General features: G+C 53.4%; 3 protein-coding genes across 8 annotated transcripts in view; 2 read left to right on the top strand and 1 right to left on the bottom strand.

The window, feature by feature from the left end:
• Positions 1–9,448, top strand: part of Ppfia3 (PTPRF interacting protein alpha 3) — a 28,776-nt gene extending 19,328 nt beyond the window's left edge. Inside the window, exons 17-30 of one of the 2 annotated variants that reach the window (NM_001270985.2) lie at positions 298–461; positions 553–680; positions 1,302–1,395; positions 1,601–1,682; positions 2,156–2,356; positions 4,822–4,884; positions 5,046–5,072; positions 6,081–6,256; positions 6,771–6,868; positions 7,296–7,471; positions 7,553–7,621; positions 7,807–7,978; positions 8,313–8,384; positions 8,549–9,448. In NM_001270985.2, the coding sequence (NP_001257914.1) occupies positions 298–461; positions 553–680; positions 1,302–1,395; positions 1,601–1,682; positions 2,156–2,356; positions 4,822–4,884; positions 5,046–5,072; positions 6,081–6,256; positions 6,771–6,868; positions 7,296–7,471; positions 7,553–7,621; positions 7,807–7,978; positions 8,313–8,371 (1,509 nt within the window). In that variant the 3' untranslated portion in view covers positions 8,372–8,384; positions 8,549–9,448. The remainder of the gene's footprint in view (positions 1–297; positions 462–552; positions 681–1,301; positions 1,396–1,600; positions 1,683–2,155; positions 2,357–4,821; positions 4,885–5,045; positions 5,073–6,080; positions 6,257–6,770; positions 6,869–7,295; positions 7,472–7,552; positions 7,622–7,806; positions 7,979–8,312; positions 8,385–8,548) is intronic. The other variant, XM_017588704.3, reaches the window with a different exon arrangement.
• Positions 9,449–9,570: 122 nt separating this feature from the next.
• On the bottom strand, positions 9,571–13,296 carry Hrc (histidine rich calcium binding protein). Its single transcript, NM_181369.3, has 6 exons — positions 11,141–13,296; positions 10,991–11,061; positions 10,552–10,620; positions 10,300–10,354; positions 9,858–9,894; positions 9,571–9,668 (listed from the first exon to the last, which is right to left on the bottom strand). The coding sequence occupies exons 1-6, from the start codon at positions 13,134–13,136 to the stop codon at positions 9,632–9,634; spliced, it is 2,265 nt and encodes a 754-aa protein (NP_852034.2). The 5' UTR covers positions 13,137–13,296; the 3' UTR covers positions 9,571–9,631.
• A 296-nt stretch (positions 13,297–13,592) lies between these two features.
• The window catches only part of Trpm4 (transient receptor potential cation channel, subfamily M, member 4), a 30,992-nt gene continuing 24,905 nt past the window's right edge, over positions 13,593–19,679 (top strand). The window contains exons 1-2 of one of the 5 annotated variants that reach the window (XM_039088263.2): positions 13,593–14,879; positions 15,113–15,183. In XM_039088263.2, the coding sequence (XP_038944191.1) occupies positions 14,592–14,879; positions 15,113–15,183 (359 nt within the window). In that variant the 5' untranslated portion in view covers positions 13,593–14,591. The remainder of the gene's footprint in view (positions 14,880–15,112; positions 15,184–19,679) is intronic. The other 4 variants (XR_005491013.2, XR_001835352.3, XR_005491008.2 and 1 more) reach the window with 4 other exon arrangements.

Raw genomic sequence — 19,679 nt, 5'->3', positions numbered from 1 at the left:
TCACCTTGGAGGAAGTCGAAATCATATGCAATTGTTTGTTTGTTTGTTTTGTTGTTGTTTTGTTTCTATAAATCTTCCTTTCCAGTTCTGAGTACATGACCCCCTTTCCCTTTCTTTGACGCTAAACCTCTTCCACATCTGCCATCTGTTGTGAAGCTACTTCCTGTATAGGCATTCACCCCATTTGCTCTAGGCTACCTCCCTTCAGTTAGTGCCAGAACAAGAGGAGCGAGAGCCAGCTCACACATCCTCTCATTCATACCCCACAACTAACATCCCATCTGTCTCTGTCCCCAGAATCATGTCCCCAAGGACGAAGCCGGTGTTCCACGAGGGGAGGGTCCAGCCATTCCAGGAGACACCCCACCACCCACTCCCCGCTCTGCCCGTCTTGAGAGGATGACCCAGGCTTTGGCACTGCAAGCGGGGTCACTGGAAGATGGGGCACCTCCCCGGGGAAGGTCAGCAGGAATTTGGGTTGAGGTTGGGAAAGGGACAAAGGCTTGAGTGGTGGGGGACAGTATCCATGCAGGCTCTGCCCTGTGTCTCTAGTGAGAGCACCCCAGATTCCCTCCACAAAGCCCCCAAGAGGAAGAGCATCAAGTCATCCATCGGTCGGCTCTTCGGCAAGAAAGAGAAGGGCCGGATGGGACCCCCAGGCCGGGAAAGTGTTTCTCTGGGTAAGTACTATAATGTCAACCCTCCCCTCCTCCCGCCCCTCCTCCCCTCCCTCCTCCCTCCCTGCCTTTCTCCGTCTTTCCCTACCTCCTCATTGGCTAGAAATTGATTTCTGTCTTCACTAGGTAATACTGTTTTTCTTTCTTGTGGGGCTGGGAACTGAACCCAGGGCCTCACGAATTTTCAGCAAATATTCTACCATTCAGCAGTGTTCCCAGCCCCTGCTTTTTAAAATTAAAAGTATATATCATAATTCTCTGTGTGTTCTCAGTGCATGTGTTAGAGTTCAGAGGACAACATCACGAAGTTGGTTTTCTCCTTCCACTTTGCTTACATAGCTCTGGCTGTCTCTTTGTAGACCAGGCTAGCCTCAAGCCCACAAAGCTGCTCTTCTCTTTGACTCCCAAGAGGTGTGCAGCAGGCCCTGTTTTTGGGTCTTGCTGTGTAAATCTGGATAGCCTGGCATTTGCCTTGTAGCAGATAATGGCTTCAAGCTGGCAATGTTCCTGTTACCCCTGCCTCTCCAGTGCTTGGGAAATGTCAGATGTGAGCCACCGAGTTCCCCTGACACGGCGTTCCGCTAATCTAAGACTTTACTAACTTTGATGCTTCCTTGCCACCAGCTGGGACACCGTCTGATGAAACACTGGCCACTGACCCTCTGGGACTAGCCAAGCTGACTGGTCCAGGAGATAAGGACAGGAGGAACAAGAGAAAGTGAGTGTCTGCAGGGTTTGGGGCAAGATTATCAGTGGGCGGCCGTGACCCTTTGCTCTCCAGGGACTCTGGGAACACCTTTCTTTATTGCTTTGCTGCCTGGGTGGGAAGGTGGGTCTACATAGTATCACGTCTTACTGCACTCTTCAGAGATGCTTGGCTGTTGTGCACCTGTGTGAGAGGTCCTGTCTACCTTTTCTGCTAGGCATGAACTTCTAGAAGAGGCCTGTCGACAAGGCCTGCCTTTTGCTGCCTGGGACGGCCCCACCGTGGTCTCCTGGCTGGAGGTACTCCAACTTTGAAAGGACCCTTTAGTCTAAGCCCCACTTATGTTTTTGTTTTGTAATTAACTCAGGGTCTCACTCTGTAGCCCAGGCTAGCCTCAAGCGCATGGCAATCCTCTTTCTTACCTCAGCCTCTTGAATGCTGGGATTACAAACCTGAGCCATGTGCCAGGGTTTTATCCACGGCTCTCCCTAACCCAAGTCTACAAGTGGGGTGTGTGGGGAGGTCAGGACCCAAGGCTCTGAGGGAAACCACTTCCTCTTTCTCCCACCCCTGCCCACTCCATCTGTCTCTTCTGGTCTCTCCCCGTCTCTGCTGACTTGTGTCTGTCTTTCCATCTGTCCGGTCCGTACTCATCCCTCACCTTCTCCCACGTGCCTCTGTCTTGCCGCATCTGTTTCTTTGCCTGAGAGCTTTCTCCATCTGTCTCTCTCTCCACGGACTCCTCCACATTCTCACCTTCCCATGACCTCAGCTCTGGGTGGGCATGCCTGCATGGTACGTGGCCGCCTGCCGGGCCAATGTCAAGAGCGGCGCCATCATGGCCAACCTGTCAGACACGGAGATCCAGCGGGAAATCGGCATCAGCAATCCACTGCACAGGCTCAAACTGCGCCTTGCCATTCAGGAGATGGTATCACTCACATCACCCTCTGCTCCTGCCTCCTCACGCACGGTGAGTGCCTGCCAATCCTCACCCCTCTGCCTGGCTCTGCCCCTCACTGGCAGACCGCCTATCCTGGGCCCACACCCCGCTGAGTGGCTCTGCACCCAGCCCCCCATCCTGGGCTCCATTCCCCCCCCCCCCGTGCACCCTGCCACCATGTGTCATGAGTGGGTTACATAGTTCTTTATCCCCCACCCTCCAAGACTCCCTTCCTGGAGATTTCACCATTTTTCCCCCCCAACCCCCAGAGCTAAGGACTGAACCCAGGGCCTTGTGCTTGCTAGGCAAGAGCTCTACCATTGAGCTAAATCCCCAACCTCGATTTCACCATTTCTAAGAGACTGTCCAGATCCACCAGTTTCTCATTTTCATTTCTTTTGAGACAAGCTCTCGCTCATGGAGGGCTGGCTGGCCTGGAGCTATGTGAACCAGGCTGGGCTTAGAACTCAGAGATCTGCCTTCCTCTGCTTCCCCAGCCAGCCCCGCCATACCCAGACCCAGTTTTTTCTTGAGAAGTCTTAAACACACAAACAAGTGTTGGTACCTGTGTCAGAGGCAGTAGGATGGCAGCCAGCCTGGGCTACTGGGCTATTTGGTGAGACTTTGCTTCATATTGAAAAAAGAGAGGGGTCCTGCAAGATGGCTCAGTGGGTGAAGGTGCTGGCCACCAAGCCTGCCACCCAGCCTGCCACCCAGCTTGCCACCCAGCCTGCCACTCAGCCTGCCACCCGAAGTCAATTCCTGGAACCGGCATGGGGGAATAAGAATATCAACTTCTGGGGTTGGGGATTTAGTTCAGTGGTAGAGGGTAGAGGGTAGAGGCCCTGGGTTCGGTCCCCAGCTCCGAAAAAAAGAAAAGAAAAGAAAATCAACTCCTATAATTGTCCTCTTACCGTCACAGAGTGCCGTGTCACACACACATAAGATAAACACGTTATTTTAAACATGCATTCTAACATGAAGGGTGCTCAGTGCTACGGCACTGTTAGCAAGCTTGGGTTGGGGGTCCAGTCTGGACATGGATTCTGAAAAGACAGAAGAGAATTCCACGGTTATGTCTAATTTTACAGTAAATCTTCTCTTCCATGCTCCCATTGGCCTGTTTGCCTCTTGGGTCCTTTTTGTTTTTGTTTTTGTTTTGGTTTTGGTTTTCTCTCTGTCCTGGAACTTGCTCTGCTGACCAAGCTGACCTTGAACTCACCTGCCTCTGCCTCCCAAGTGCTCTCTTCTCTTGGGTTCGTGAGTGTAATTTAAGGACAAGACAAAAGGTTATCCCTTGAAATGCCGTCAGCAGATCTCTTTTCCTCCTTTGAGTCTCCACAACCTTAGGTCACACAAGTGTTACGGTTATTGTTAATTTCATCTGCTAGTCTATCCATAGGCAAATGTTCCAAAATGTTATTGATATAAGGTCTGACTTTGAGGTTCACCCAGGCTGGCCTGGAACCTATTGTGAGCTCTTACCACAGACCACAAGAATGGGGGGGTCACAATGTCATTGTCATTGTGTGTGTCCTAGGGATTCCCCCTAAGCCTTGTGAATGCAGACCCTTAGCTCCTGGAGAACTCTAGGCAATGCCAATGCCCAGTGAATCCACAGTCTCTTTACTTCGAGACACTCTCCCTGTGTAGCTCTGACTGACTTGCTTGTGCAGTCCTGCCTCTGCCTCCCCAGTGCTGGGATTACAGGCCTGCTCCACCATGCCAGGCTCCCAGGTTTGCCCAGCACAAGTGGCAAACCTCTTCCTGCTGGTATACCTCTCCCTTTGCCATGTCTGCTGTCACCTTCTCAGTCCTCACTGTGTATGACACCAGGGAGGTGACATCAAAGGCCCAGCCCCCCCCCAAAAAAAACCCCAAACTCCTTTTTAGATTTATTATGTGTATGGATGTTTTACCTGCATGAGTGAATGGGAGAGTGCCTGGTTTCCCTGAGACAATTTCTCTGAGTAGACCAGGCTGTTCTGGAACCCACTGTATAGACCAGGCTGACCCTCCTGCCTCTGCCTCCCAAGTGCTGGGATTAAAGGCTTGTGCCACACATGTTCTTAACTACTGAGTCTTCTCTCCATCCCTGAAATCTTTAAATTTAACTTTTATGAATACATTTATATTTATACATTTATATATTTATGAAATAAATGATCTCTCTCTCATCTCTCTCTCTCTCTCTCTCTCTCTCTCTGTGTGTGTGTGTGTGTGTGTGTGTGTGTGTGTGTGTGTGTGTGTTGGTGTCCAGCACAGAGCATGAGTGAAGACTAGCAGTCTACTTTCACCATGAAGGATAGAACTCGGGTCATTAGGCTTAGGGGCAAGCACCTTTACCTGCTGAGTCATCTTGCTGGATGGTTTCAAAGGGTTTCCTCTGGAACCCCAAACAGAATGAGCATAAGCCGATGAGCTAGAGTGGGGCGATTAGGAGACCATCTGTATTCTGTGTCATCACCCATTCCTTAACACCCTGCGCCCTTCAGCCCACAGGAAACGTGTGGATGACACACGAGGAGATGGAGTCTCTGACTGCAGCTACAAAACCCGTGAGTGCCTCCTGCTGGTAGCCCTGGGGGTGGCACTATTCCTACTGGGTGTGGGGGCTGGGAGGAGTCTGTCTGTTAGTGCATCGTCTGTCCCTTCTGTTCTCCTCTGCCTGTCCCCTTAACCCACCCCTTCTCTCCCCCTCTTCCCACTAACGGGTCAGGAGACCAAGGAGATCAGCTGGGAGCAGGTAGGGGTGCAGGGCGGGTTGGACGCATGAGCAGGTTGTGCACGCTGCATGGTCTTTCTGTTTCTCTGCGCCCCACCCCTCGTCTGAACATTCTAAGTCCCTGCCCTGAGGGGAAGGCTGCAGCGTGGAGCTCAGCTGTTCATAGTTCTTGTGTTCATAGTGGCTCGATGGGGGACAAAGTGGGCCCCTCAGTGTCTGCCTCCAGCCTGGCTATTCCATGGTTGTGGGTTGCTCGGAAGCTGGGGTTTGTGGGATTGCTGCAGCTGGAAGGAACTGCCCGGTATGGGAGGGGTTTGCATTGAGGGGATGGGGAAGAGGGCTGCCCTCACTGTTCAGGAGCTCTGCACAAGGGTTAGCTGTGCTAGTTATGGTGGCCTTGAGGTGGGCCAAGCAAGTGAGAGGCGGGGAGAACACAGTACATCGTGGCCTGGAGAAGAGAGACACAAGGTGCCCAGCTGGAACTTGCCAGGGGTGGAGACACCCGGTTGAACTCTGATCTGTTTCCTTGCCCTAAAGCTGCAAAAGACTTTGGGCTTGTCTCATAGCCTTATCCTAAACTGAATTGCTTGAACTAGTATTTTCCGGGTATTGCAACAGTGATGTCTGTGGGTGGCAGGAGAGCCACGCTGAAGTCCTGACTTTCCGGGTCTAGTCATGTTTGGGCTGAATGGATGCAGACCTGCAGGGCTGGGGGCCAGTTGATGGAGCCCTTGCCTAGTGAGTTCCAGCACCAAGCTGGAGTATGGGGTACACATCTGTAACCCAGCACTCAAAAGGGTGGAGGTAGGGGACTCTAGTGTCATCCTCAGCTTCACCAAAAGTTTGAAGCTAGCCTGGGCTACATGAGACCCTCAGCTGGTCCAGTGGTCCCAGTTGTAGAGCCAAACTGTTCTGTGGTGGGAAGAGAACTAGTTTGGGATGGGGGGTGGCTGGACTTTATCCTTTCCCTATGCATATGGGAAGGGACAAGAAGGTCTGACCCCCTCCCTCACCTGCCCATGGCCCCAGATCCTGGCATATGGCGACATGAACCACGAGTGGGTGGGCAACGACTGGCTGCCCAGCCTTGGGCTGCCCCAGTACCGAAGCTACTTCATGGAGTCGCTAGTTGATGCTCGGATGTTGGACCATCTGAACAAGAAAGAACTGCGAGGCCAACTCAAGATGGTGGACAGCTTCCACAGGTGGGGGCTGCCTGGCCAATGGGAACAGCCCAAGGGGAAGAAGTCATAGCCCTTTAGAGAAACTTTGGCTAATGGGAAGTTCCATTAAATTTTCGCTTGGTGTTCCTTGAACCAAAGATGATGGTCCATAGAAAAATTGATAACTGGTGACCTGCTACTGGGGAGGCTGGAGGACTACAAGTTTGATGTTAGCCTGGCTACAGAGTGAGTTCAAGCCCAGGAAGTGTTAAAAGATCTTGGAGAGAGAAAGGGAGACAGAGAGAGAAACACAAGCAAGAGAACACAAGTAACCAGTACGGCACTGGGACTTCGTGCTTCTGCCTAGTATAGGTCACACATGTGCACGCACGCATGCACGCTCACACACACACACACACACACACACACACACACACACGGGACAGAGGAAGGGAGGGAGGGGGAGAAGGGAGGGAGGGAGAGAGTTAGTTCTGTAAGGGCAACAACAGTGGCCTCGGGAAGGCTTCTAGGTGACTCAGTTTCTCCAACTGCTCAGGGTTAGTCTGCACTATGGTATCATGTGCTTGAAACGGCTCAACTATGACCGGAAGGATCTGGAGCGAAGGAGGGAAGAAAGCCAGACCCAAATCAGAGGTGAGGTCCTGTGGGAGATATGTGGAGGGGCAGACTGAACGGCGGAAAGCCAGAGAAACCAAGAGCTACTAGAAACCGGGGAACCACTATGGGGGCGTGGCCAGACAATAAAATGAGTGTGGAGTTATGTGTGGCTGGACATGGCCACTGGGGCGCGCTATCACACAAGGGGTGGAGCCGGAAATAGGGGCTGGGCCAAGAGAGACTATGAACCTGTTCTCTAGGAGGCGCTGTTCCCAGAAATAATGAGTAGAACCAGTGTGGGGCGTGGCTAGGGAGGGTAATGGGAGTACGGGCCTAGCTGTCCAGTTTCATAGATGACGGATGCAGCGGCATAGAGACCTAGCTAGGAAAGGAAATAAGTTAGGTTAATTTGGCAGGGCTGGCCACTGGGAGGTGCACAGTTAAGAGTCCCTTTCTTCCCCAGATGTGATGGTGTGGTCCAACGAACGGGTCATGGGTTGGGTGTCTGGTCTTGGCCTGAAGGAGTTTGCTACGAATCTCACCGAGAGTGGGGTGCACGGAGCCCTGTTGGCTCTGGATGAAACCTTCGACTACTCCGACCTGGCCTTGCTTCTACAAATACCTACACAGAATGCACAAGTGAGATTTGGCTGGTCAGCAAACATGCCGGGTATCCCCACCTGTATGCTCCAACTAACCTCTTCCCCCTTTTCTTTCCAGGCTCGGCAACTGCTGGAGAAAGAATTCAGTAACCTCATCTCCCTAGGAACAGACAGACGGCTGGATGAGGTGGGCGTGGCAATGAGGTCTTGTTTCCAATTGCACTTACAAATCCGAGATGAAGGGGTGGGGCTTGGTGTTGCCAACCAAATGTGGCTGGATGTTGAGCTTAGTGAGGGTCACTATTAATGCAGAGGGGTAGAGTCAGAACTTGTGCCCTCCTCCCTCACCTTGGGTTCCTATCAAACAATTAGGACAGTGCCAAGTCCTTCAGCCGCTCCCCATCCTGGAGGAAGATGTTCCGTGAGAAGGACCTCCGGGGTGTAACCCCCGATTCAGCCGAGATGTTACCCCCCAACTTTCGTTCAGCTGCAGCAGGAGCCCTAGGCTCACCGGGACTCCCACTCCGCAAACTGCAGCCTGAAGGTAGGGGACTCTTAAAAGTGACAGTCCAGACCCTATTCATGTGTTAAGACAACCTCCATCTGGTCTAGCCTACCTGCCTGGGCTACAGGCAGTCAAGACAGTCCGGCTGCTTAGTAAGATTGTTTCAAAAAGTAAAAAGAGAGCTGAACAAGTAGCTCACTGGTGAAGGAACCGCCTAGAATTCCACTTTGAGGAGCTGGGGGTGTGGTTCAGCGGAGGGCTTTTGACTGGCAATTCCGTGGTCCCGCCTTCAATCTCCAGTATTAGGGGGGAGTGGGTGTTTCCTAGGGTACACTAGGGTAGTTCCAGATTGAAGCGCCGTTGCTCTCTCTAGGCCAGACTTCTGGGAGTTCACGAGCAGACGGTGTTTCGGTCCGGACTTACTCCTGCTAGTGTGCACCTCCAGGTGAGGACTCGGCCAGGTGATTTTTAGGGTTCAGGGTGGTGCCACGGGAACGCGGGATGGCGTACCAGATGGTTCCCACTCTGTGAACTGTCTGACCTCAATGCAAGTGACTTCACTCCGAAGAAGACCCTTCCGAAGGCTGGGCCGTTTTCCCTCCTTTCCAGAGTATTGTCTAGCCAGAGACCGCCGTGAGGGAGCTCGCCCCTGCGGACTGCACCACCTACACATACCAGCCGGGTGTGCGTGTTCCCGCCTCCCAAATGGACTGGGCCTGGACCAAACCACAAGAAATGGACTTAAAGGGGGCAGCCGAAGAAGAGGACAGGAAGAAATCCCACCCCAAACTTCCGCCTCCCTTTTCTCTACTTTGTAATTTATTAATCCGTTTCGAATGGGAGCCAGGCGCCCTGCACCTGTGGAAAGGGGGCGGGGCTTCCCTCTCGGGCCGCATGCGGGGAGATGCCACCCCTCCCCTTTCTATTGCCCAGTCGCGGGGCCCAAGTCTTCCTTTTCCGTCCGCTAGGAGGGGAGGGGAGACTCGCTGCTACAAGCCTCGCCCCCAGCCCCTCCCCCCATGCCACTCAGCCCTGCCCCGCTGCGTCTTGTCGCCAGTCCTCGGGGTCATCTGCAAGCGGGGTTCCCTGACCCTCCTCCCTGTCTCGTGTTCTCCGAGGCCTCCCCGCCCCCGTGCTATGGCGGTGTCTGTGCCCAAGGGTCAGGGACCAGGGACGCAGCACAGCGTTCCTATTTCCCCTCTGACTCCGGGGTTTGCATGGGAAAATCCCTCTGTCAACTATGCCGCTGGCGATGTGGCTGGGGAGAGGACGGACAATGGGGAGCCCCCACCCCGACTCGGCCTCCTGGCTCCAGGCGTTACTCAGTGATCACGGGTAAAGACCTAGTGTTTCCAAAAGCTCTGGTGTTGACCAGCCTTTTTTTGAGACAGGGTCTCACTTTGTAGTCCTGGCTGGCCTGGAACTCACTGTGTAGACTAGGCTAGCCTCGAACTCACAGAGATCCGCCTGCCTCTGCCTCTGCACTGAGATTAAAGGTGTGTGCCACCAGTCCCAGTTTTTGTTCTTAAGATGTTAACCTCCAGAGCAAGGAGTCGAGACTGTCCGTCTTGGGCCCTCTAGGAGAGGCCGTTGCCTTGTCCTACCAACAGGACACACCCCACGCTGGACACTGATGTTTCTAGGAGCACATTTATTCAGAGAAATAAATGCGGCTCTTGCCAGGTGGCCAGATCAGGGCTCTTGCGTCTCCAGCATGTCAGCCACAGCTCTGGACAGGAGAACAGGAAGAAGGTTAGTTAGCCAGTGTGCAGAAGCCACTTGACCATCATGACCCTCATCATGAACATAAGAAGAGAACATGGAGTCCAGGGTGGATCTTTAGCTCACAGTGGGCCAACCCTCCTCTAAACGGGTCCCTTGAACTGCATCATCTCCCAGCCCAGCCCCACACACTTACTGATACACAGAGGAGGAGAAATAGTCAACGTAGCTTCCTGTGAGGGAGCAGAGAGAGGAGAGGTTTGAGGGGCCTCCAGGAGGGGCATGGTCGGGGAACACTCAGGGCAAGTGCAGAAATGTGCCCAGCCCCCTTCTAATTCCCACCTCAACTGAATCACACCCTTCTTGCTTTGGACCCTCCGGGTTGCCCCACCCCTTAGTATCTATTTACTTTGGTCCCACCCACTCACTTCTAGGACTACCCATCAACATTACCTCAATCTAAGCCATATCAGATTCTGCCCACAGGACCTTTGCCATGGCCACACCCCTACCCTACCCATTTAACCGCAGACCACAGCCTTGGTTCACAGCTCAGGCTGGCTCCAACCCCACTAGGATTCACTTTGCTGGGCCCTTCCCCCTCTGTGGGTGTCTGACTCTCCCTCTTTGCTGCTCACCTGGAGTGCAGAGTGTGTCACAGACCAGCGGGCAGAGGTAGCAGAATTGGCAGTGCTGAGGACAGGGAGAGAACCTGGTCAGGGGACTGAGTCAGGCACAAAGATGAGGAAGGGCCACCCAGGGTTTGAGGCTAGGTGGAGGGTCCACCGGAGGGAGACATGAAGTGATGTAAGGCCAGCATCAGGCCTCGGGCACTCCCGTGGTCCCAGTCAGCTCGGTGTCTGAGCTTGGAGGCTCTGGGAAGGTCTCACCTGACACTGGTCACAGTGTTCCCCCATGTTCTCCTCATCACAGTGGCAGCTTTCACATTCACTACATCGCTGGGAATAGGAGGAGACCGGTCAGAGGAGCCCCTAGCCCCAAATCCCTCAGGAGATGATCATTTCAGCTGTTGACTTCCACATCTGAGCTCAGGGTGCTCCTCTTCTCTGGGGACACCCTCCACCCTGGTTTTCCATCTCAAGACAACCTCAACCTCATGTGACCCATTCACTGGAGGGTGGGACCTGTGAGTGCTCACTGACACCTGTCAGTCACACACTCTGTGACCCTACCCTGGGACCTTAACTTCTTATTGCCCTGCCCCTGGTTTGTTCTGGAAGCATTTGTTTTAGCTCCCCCCACTCCCAGGCTCACAGGCCTCCCACAGCACCCCAGGGCTTGTGGAGTAGATCTGGCCTCAGGACCTACGTTGCAGAAAGAACAGTAGCCACACAGGGACCCTGGCTGGTAGTTCTCATACTCCTGGGCATCCTGCTGACCTGTGGGGACAGGAGGGTAACAGTGACTCCAGTTGGCGAGCTCGGCCTTCCCCATACCCTGTGGAGCCAGGTCACTTACCTGTGACCTCGCGGCTCTCCTCCTCACTGGAACCTTCTCTGGCCACCTCCCTCCCAGCCAGTGGGTTTGGGATAATGGTGAAAGGTAGCAGGTTTTCCTCCAGGATCTCATCATCGTCGTCATTGTCGTCATCATCATCATCACCGTCGCCGTCATCATCATCATCATGCTTCCTGTGATGACTCAGTGGAGCCGAAACTGCAGCCCTGTCTCCCTTGCTCTCTTTCTTATCTTTTTCTTCCTCCTCTTCATCTTCCAGGCTCATGGGGAGGCCATGGCCCTCCTCTTCCTCCTCCTCCTCCTCACTGTGGGCTTCTTGTCTCTGCTTTAAGTCCTCATCTCCCTCTTGAGAGCTGTGGTCATCTTCCTTCCTTGATTCTCCAGAACCAGGACCTGTGGGCTGCAGGGGCTGATGACCAATGTCTTCCTGGACAGATTTTCCGTGACCCTGCCTGGTCCATTCATCTTGATCTTGTAGCCTGTGTCTGGGGGCCTTGTGGCCAAACTCAGTAGAAATGTCTTCGTCGCCATCCCTGGAGACTCTGTGGTGGTGATGTCCAGGGACTTCATTGGTAGAGTCTTCTAGAGAGTCCTCCTCCGCACTGTGGCCTTGGGGTCGATGGCTTGCAACATGGCGGCTGTACTTGACTGTTGCCTCTTCTTGATTCTCACGTCCAAGATCATGGTGAGCATGTCTAGGAGACTGGTGCCAGTGTTCAGTGGAGACAGCCTCATCTTCCTCTTCCTCATTTTGATGGCTTTGGTGACCATGGCTGGGGACATGATGGTAGTCTTCTTCTGAGTCATCCCCATCGTCTTCGTGCTCATGGCCTCTGTGTCTGTGGGCTTGGTGCACATTCTCAGTAGAGCCACCATCATTGTCGTCATCATCGTCATCGTCATCGTCATCGTCATCATCTTCATCTTCATGGCCTCGGCGGCCATGCCGGGTGACATGATCATCTTCATCTGACTCATCCTCATCTTTTCCCTTCCTGTGGCCTTGGGTCTGGTGCCTGTGCCTGTGCTCAGTGGAGTCGTCGTCATCGTCTTCTTCTTCTTCTTCTTCTTCTTCTTCTTCTTCTTCTTCTTCTTCTTCTTCTTCTTCTTCTTCTTCATCGTCATCATCATCTTGTTCTTTATGGCCTTGGTGGTCCTGGGTCTGGTGTCCATTTTCACTGGAGTCACCATCTTCATCATCATTTTCATCTTCTTGGCCTTGAAGTCTGTGGGCATGACTCTCTTCATCTGAGTCATCATCGTCTTCCTCATCATGGTCTTGATATCTGTGAGCTTGGTGTTCACCCTCAGTGGAGACACCATCTTCATCATCATCATCTTCATCATGGTGCCCTTGGTGCCTGTGGCTGTGGGCATGATGGAGTCCATCTCTTTCTTTTGAGTGGCTGTGGTGGCCGTGGGCCTGGTGCTTATCATCAGAGTTCTCCATCACTCCCACCCTCTCCTCCTCCTCTCCATCATCATCCTCCTCTTCGTTGCCATGGTGGTCATGCCTGGGGATGTGACGGTGATCCTCACCGGAGACAACGCCGTCCTCTTCTTCACGGTTGTGGCTCTGCTGTCTGGGGAAGTGGCTCTCTGCTGAGTCCCCTAAATCTTCACTGTTAGGTTTGTGGTGCCCATGGAGCTGTCTAACATGCCCTCTGAAGACCTCTTCTGAGACATTCTCCTCCCCAACTTCATGGCCAGGGTACCTGTGGTCTTGGACTTGGTGGCCATATTCCCTGGAGAAGTCTTCATCTTCTTCTCTGTGGTGTCTGTCCTTCTCACCTTGATAGGCCCCGTGGCTGTGGATGTGGTGACCATACTCAGTTGATAGGTCCTCTGAGGACCCAGGGATACCTGCGTTGTTGTTCCAGTTGCCGAGGCCCAGCCCAGTCCCTCTCAGCTCCTGGGTCACCACTGGAGGGACCAGCAGGATGGCCACTGTGGCCCAAAGGAGACAACTGTACAACCATGGCTCCTGGAAGCCCATGGGGACGTTCGTTTAGCAGCTGAGCGTCTAACCAGGCTGGCTTCAGCTGCCTCTGATGGGTCCTTGTGCCTTTTTTGGCTTTGACTTTCAGATTGTCTCTTTTTTGTGGTACGGCTTCCACTCTGCTTCTCTATCTTCCTTAGGTCTTGGATGACCCTCTGAGGATGTCCCCTTTGGAGCTGTGACCCTGGTTCCAGGACCTCCCTTCCCCACTGCTGGGCCAATGGGGTCTGTCCCCTCCCCTTCTTGTGGCTAAATTTATCCAGAGTCTAAGTTATTCTGGTCACTCCCTGCCTGCCCCTCCCCTCCTGTTCCTCTGGCTCAGGACTGGGTGGTGGAGGGGTCTTCATGTCCAGGAGGGGGGCAGGGACATGGCAAGCTCAAGTTTGGCATCTTTGGCACAAAGGCTAGACTTTTAGAGTGTCTTGCTGGAAAAGTCTGGGGTGCTGGGAAAGGAGGGGTGTGCAGAAGCAGAGCCTGCTGCACGGTAAACACTGGGAAGAAAGCGGGCAGAATGAGACATTCGGTGTGGCAGTGGTGTCATGCAGAAACTGTGGAAGACAGTGAAAGAATCCTGTCCCCAACACCCCATGACCTCCTCTCCCTGGCACTCAGATCTGGGGGCAGGGGACCAGACCAGGGCTATAAATACAACAGGGGGAGGTGCTGGGGGCTCAGGTTACTAGGCCCCAGCTGTCCCCACCAGAGGGACTTGGCTGGAGACAGGTGTCAATGCCTTCTTGGAGGCCCAGTGTCACCCACCCCACACTTGTCAGTATATCCACACTCTTTGGGTTTTTGTCCTTTATGAGACAAGCCCCTCCCCCCATTATAGTCATTGTTCTGAGGGTCCCTTCTTCTCCTCAGGGTTCTACCCTTCTCTCCTACTGTGTCTTCCCTAATCTCTCTCTACTGGTCTCTCTCTCTCTCTCTCCCCCTTTCTCTGTGTGTGTGTCTGTGTGTGTGTGTGTTGTGGGTGATTCGTGTGTGCCTGTCTTTCTGTCTGCCTCTCTCTTTGTGTGTATTGTGTGTGTGTATGAGTCTCTGTCTCTCTGTCTCTTTCTCTCTGTGTGTGTCTCTCTCTCTGTGTGTCTCTCTCTCTGCCTCTCGGTGTATGTTGTGTGTGTGCGAGTGTCTCTGTCTCTTTCTCTCTCTGCGTGTGTGTCTCTGTCTCCGTGTGTGATTCTGTTTTTCTGTCTCTTCTCTCTGATTCTGGGACTCTGTCGCTCTATCACTTTGCATTTCTAGCTGTCTCTCTCTCTGTCCTCTCTCTCTCTCTCTCTCTCTCTCTCTCTCTCTCTCTCTCTCTCTCTCTCTCTCTCTCTCTCTCTCTCTCTCTCTCGGTCTCTGCCCTCTTTTTTCTTTCTCTGGGCTGGGTCCCTCTCTTAGTTTCTGTCTCTGCCTCTTTTTGGGTCTTTCTCTCAGTCTCCGCCTCTCAGAATCTATGTTTGTCCCATGGCTGATATCTATCGTGTGCCCTACTCTGCTTCCTTCGTTTCTCTGCCTTCCAAGTCTGGGTCTTTCGTGTCCCCCAAGCCGACCCGATCCGTGGTTTGGCAGCAGAGTCTGTCCCTGCTCGCAGCCGCCCTCTCCCCGCCTCCCGTGACGTGTCCCGGGACTCCCCGCCCCGGGCTGGGCTGCGAAGTTGCGGATCCGGTTCGGTCGGGCGGGTCGGCGGCTGAGAGAAATACACGGAGCCCCAGGGGCTGCGACGGCAGCATGGTGGGGCAGGAGAAAGAGCAGGTATCGCACAGCGCGGGACTGGGAGGAGTGGGGTCCATAGGCAGCGGCACCTCTGCGGATCCTGGTCAGATGTAGCAGGGGCTGAACCAGGAGTTCCCAGACCGAGCGGCGTGGGTTCCTGGCTGAGCCGGAGGGAGGAGTTCCCAATGTGTCCCGGGGGCGCGCGGGGCTGTCTTCGAATCCCGTGGGTCTTACCCGGGTGCCCGCCCTGCCCTTCTTGTTCCGGTTCTCAGAGTTGGATCCCTAAGATCTTCAGGAAGAAGGTGTGCACGACGTTCATAGTGGACCTCCACGATGATGCGGGGTGAGCAGTTCGCGGCTGCTGACCTGGCAGCTTAGGTTCGCGGGCCCTGCCCACTGCAGACAGGCTCCGCCCCATAGACCGGACTCGCCCCTCTCAACGCAGACAAGGCTGCCCACCACATACATCCCCTTCACTGCCCACCGCAGGAGGTCTTGGTGCACAGATACACCCCACCCACCACAGAAGGCCCCCGCTCAGCACACTCAGGCCCCGCCCACCAAGGACATTCCCGCCTTCATTTCAGACAGACCCCTCCCCTGCCCTTGTTTTGGGCCACGGTACTTAGGGCACACCCCAATCCTGCATTCCCCTCTAGGTGGGGATGGGAGTCATGGAAACGCTTCAGGGATCCATTCTGTGTCTTTGTGTCTGGTCCATGTGTCTCTTTGTATCACTTTGTCTCTGCTTTGGCTTTCTGTGTCATCCTGGCTCAGCGAGCATAGCCACACAGCCCACAGCCGGGCCAGCCTTACATAGCTCTGCAGCTTTGGGATAGCAATTCCCTTCTTGAGCTGCGCTTGTCACCTGGGCACTGAACAGCTCCTCCCTTCTGGGGCTGCTGTGCAAACTAAACAAGGTCACTCTGGGATGTTTCTGGAACTCTGCCCTCCACCTAATAAACACCCGGAAATGTCTGCAACTCCCACGAGAAGAGGGCAATTACCATTGCGTGCTCAGTGCTGTTCTGTGGGTGGCAGGGGACAGGAGCAAGCCCTATAGGCTTCTTGACTGCATTCTTGGTCTCCCTAGCTAGGTCCAGCTTTAAATCAGTTCTCAGGGTGGACTCTTGGCCTGGGACAGCGTCATCTGCTTTCCTTAGTGTGACTTTATCAGGATCCTGTTGTTCCACCACTGTGGGACAGGAAAATGCTGTGTAAATAAACACAGATGGGGTGACACTGAAGTCAGGGGGAAGGGATGGGAGCTGGTGGGATACAGGTGTTGTTGGAAAGATGGTGCAGTGTGGTGCTCTGAAGGTGGCTCTGGGCCTTGAACTGCTCGGTTGAAGTCCTCCCTAAGGGCAGCCCGGCGTGGTTTGAAAACAGAGCAGAGTTCAGGCTGTGTAGAATGTGAGTGAGACGGCTGGTGCCAGACCTCATGAGAGGCCACTTTGCGTGTGGTTTCTGGGGCTGGGTAGGCTCTGTGTGTGTGTAAGCTGCGTGAGAATGGGTAGGAGGTCAGAAAGGTGAGAAGAGAGTGGGGCCCATCAACCAAGATGAGGAGCCCAGAAGAAGCAGGTTTGGACAGGGATACTGAATGCCAGCCCTTCTGCGTATGTGAGGGGCCTTGGACAGGGATATGGGGAGGACTGGGGCCTAGTTGGTACTTAGCAGAAGATCAAGGTTCATACTGGGGTCTGAGAGGTCCTAGTTATGGATGGAAATCAAAACCATGGAAATAGGTGAGGGAAATACAAACCCCTTCCCTTTCTCTCTCCCCCTCTTCTTTCCTCCTTACACCTCTGGGCTTAGGCTGTAATTCAGTGGTAGCACACATACTTAGCATGTGTTGGGTTCCATTCCTAGGACCGAAAACCCAAACCCGAGAAAGAACCCTGCCAGCCATGGTGGTACATGACTGTCATTCGTTCTAGCACTCAGGAGACTGAGGCAGGGGATTCCTGTAGTTCTGAGACCATCTGGGCTAGAGATGCAGACCCCACCCCCTCTGCCGCCAAAAAAAAACCAGCCAAAAAATAACAGCACTAAAAAGCAACCAGGGGCTGCAGTGGTGGCTCAGTGGTTAAGAACCCAGGCTGCTCTTGCAGAGGACAAGTGCTTAGTTCCCAACACATACATGGCAGCTCACAAACACCTTAACTCCCATTCTGGGGGATCTGCCGCCCTCTTCTGGCCTCCACAGGCACTGCACACATGTGGTACACAGACACACATGCAGACAAATCCTCACAAAACAAACAAATCCCCACAAAACAAAAAGCCAAAACATTCACCCACCCACCCTCATATCTCTAAACGCTTTTAAGACAAGTGCTGGCCGCTGCTTTTCCACCTCCTTTCCGGAAGCTTCTTAACTGTCTTTCTTGGCCCCTGGGGTCGTTGGGGTCGTTGGGCTCGCATGGATCTTGGGTGCTCTGAGGGTAGCAAAGGGAAAAGAAAGCCACTATGAGGGTTGCATTACAGTTTTGAGGAGAGGACCGACTAGAAGGACGTTTCCAGAAGGAGTGCATTCCATGGAGGCCAGTCACCTTCTGACAGTGAGATGACACTTGAATGGAGCCATTGTGCCTCACACCCACACAGAGCAAAGGTGATAGGAGGCAGGCAGGCCCAGGAGATGTTGCCAGCACCATGTGACCAGAACCTACTTTCCTCTGTGATGGTGGTGCTCACTGTCCATGTGGAGTGCAGTGACTAACAGAGGTGACGAGGCCCTGCGCTGGGAACTGTGTGTCAAGAAACTGAGTTTTCCTTTGATTTAATTTTGTGTGTGCTCCTGAGCGCAGGTGCAAATGTGTATAGATCATGCATATAGAGGCCAGAGGACGACCTCAGGTAGTGTTCCTCACACACCGTGCACCTTGTTTTGTAGGACAGTGTCTCTCACTAGCTCGGTGTGACCTGGCTAGCCCCAGGGAACCTCTGTCTCCCCCTCCCCGGCACTGAGATGACAACTTGTTTATGGATCCTCAGGATAAACTCAAGTCCTCCTGTCTCAAGGCAGGCACTTTCTCCCCTGAGCTCCTTTAAGTCTTTAGTTTAAGACTTACGTTTAGTTAAGGAGCCTGCGTGGATAACAGGCTCCTGGGGCCAGACGCTTCGGAGGCCAGAGGCTCCACAACGTTCCATGCAGAAGTTTTGACTAAAAGAATAGAGGATACGAGGGGGTCCTGAGAATGAGGTCCTGATGGGTAAGAGGATCAAGTCGGGTGAAACTGAAGCATCACAGGGTCCCCTGGCACTGGAGGAGGAGGTCGCGTCCTTTATTGTAGCTTTGGAGGGACAATGGGTCATCTGTGTGAACCTGATGTGTGTCCTGCGGATGACCAGTACCACAGCCTGCCTCACAGCGTCACCTTATGCCAGGTGTGCGCTGGTGTGCGCTGGTGTGTGCTGGTGTGCACTGGTGTGTGCTGGTGTGCGCTGGTGTGCGCTGGTGTGCACTTGCCATCATCCCAGCACTCAGGGGGTGGAGCAGGAGTTCAAGGTCAGCCTGAGCTACAAAGTTAGTTTTAGACCAGCTCGGGCTCTCAGAAGACAGGGGGTGGAGGGCCTCGGTGGTGGCTCAGTGGTCAGAGGCACAGGAGCTGAGTCCAGTTCCTAGCACCCATGTGAGGCCTCACAACCACCTTTAACTCCAGTTCTGGGGAACCCAACACTCTCTTGCAGCCTCCACAGGAACCGTGCACACACATATGCAGTGTGCTGACATACAGGAAGCCAAATATTCATACATATAAAATATAAAAATATGTAAGAAAACGGACCCACCCCCCCCAGGGCTTGGGCCTCTGGCTCAGTTACTAGAATGCTGGTTTAGCACGCACTCAACCCAGGGCTGTGTCCCCAGCACCTGCAGTTCCAGTGCATGCCTGCAATTCCAGAACTCTTGAGGCTGAGGCCTGCGAATCAGAAATTTGAAGCCAAAAATAAGTAAATAAGAAGAAATAATTTGTGATCAGCTTTGGCTATTGTAAGCTTGAGGCCAGCCTTGGCTACTGAGAGCCTAGTCAAAAGACCACCCACCACCCAAACCCCCACTCCTCTATCAGTGGCTCTGCTAACTTCTGAAGCCACAGGTGAGCCCCGCTATTTGAATTCCTTCTAGAATCAGGGCCAAGGAGAATGTGTTTTCCCCAAGTCCCTGCTCCTTACTCTCGGAAACTAAGGTGACAGAGAGTCAACCTGAGTCCAAGGGACAACTGTACATTTATGACTTTTAAATATTCCTTTTGTTATTTTTAAAATTTATTTTTATTTTACATGTATATGAATTTCGCCTGCATTGTGTTTGTACACCACGTGCGTGCATGCATGGTGTCCAAGAAGGCCAGGAGTGAACATTGGATTCCCTGGGTCTGGGGTTACAGATGGTTGTGAGCCACCATGTGGGTGCTGGGAATTTATTTCGGGCTTTCTGTATGCACTTTTAACACGGAGCCATCTCTCCAGCCCACTGTGTCCTATTTAGAGAGGAAAACCTTCTATCTAAGGAGACAAGAAGTGGAAACCGTCATCTGTTGTCTGTTTCTCAGGATGAGAAGGAATGGAGCTGGGGAAGGATTGTACTGGGGTACAGTGAACAGCGAAGAACATGATTTTACCTTCTAGCTTCCACCCGGGTCCAGCCACTCACTCCTGCCTTTCTGCCTGAGAAGGCAAACCTGGGGCTGGGCAGAGGCTGGCTGACAGGCCAGCGCATGGCCAAGCGCCCTCCTTACAGTCAGGGAGCTCTGAAAAAGGCTCGGCTTTTCTACTGTGAAATTCTGAGTTATTTAAAGCTTTGTTTGGAGTTCATGCAGCTGGGGCTGGTTG

The sequence above is a fragment of the Rattus norvegicus genome, chromosome 1 (assembly GCF_036323735.1).
Source record: "Rattus norvegicus strain BN/NHsdMcwi chromosome 1, GRCr8, whole genome shotgun sequence".
NCBI classification, from domain to species: domain Eukaryota; kingdom Metazoa; phylum Chordata; class Mammalia; order Rodentia; family Muridae; genus Rattus; species Rattus norvegicus.
This window is presented reverse-complemented; position numbering and strand designations above follow the sequence as displayed.

Excerpts from the sequence above, each read along its gene's own strand:
- Hrc (NM_181369.3), bottom strand. The coding sequence starts at position 13,136 with ATGGGCTTCCAGGAGCCATGGTTGTACAGTTGTCTCCTTTGGGCCACA. Across the intron at positions 11,062-11,140 it reads GGAGAGCCGCGAGGTCACAG|GTCAGCAGGATGCCCAGGAG; the intron begins GTAAGTGACCTG and ends CTGTCCCCACAG. Across the intron at positions 10,621-10,990 it reads GCTACTGTTCTTTCTGCAAC|CGATGTAGTGAATGTGAAAG; the intron begins GTAGGTCCTGAG and ends TCCTATTCCCAG.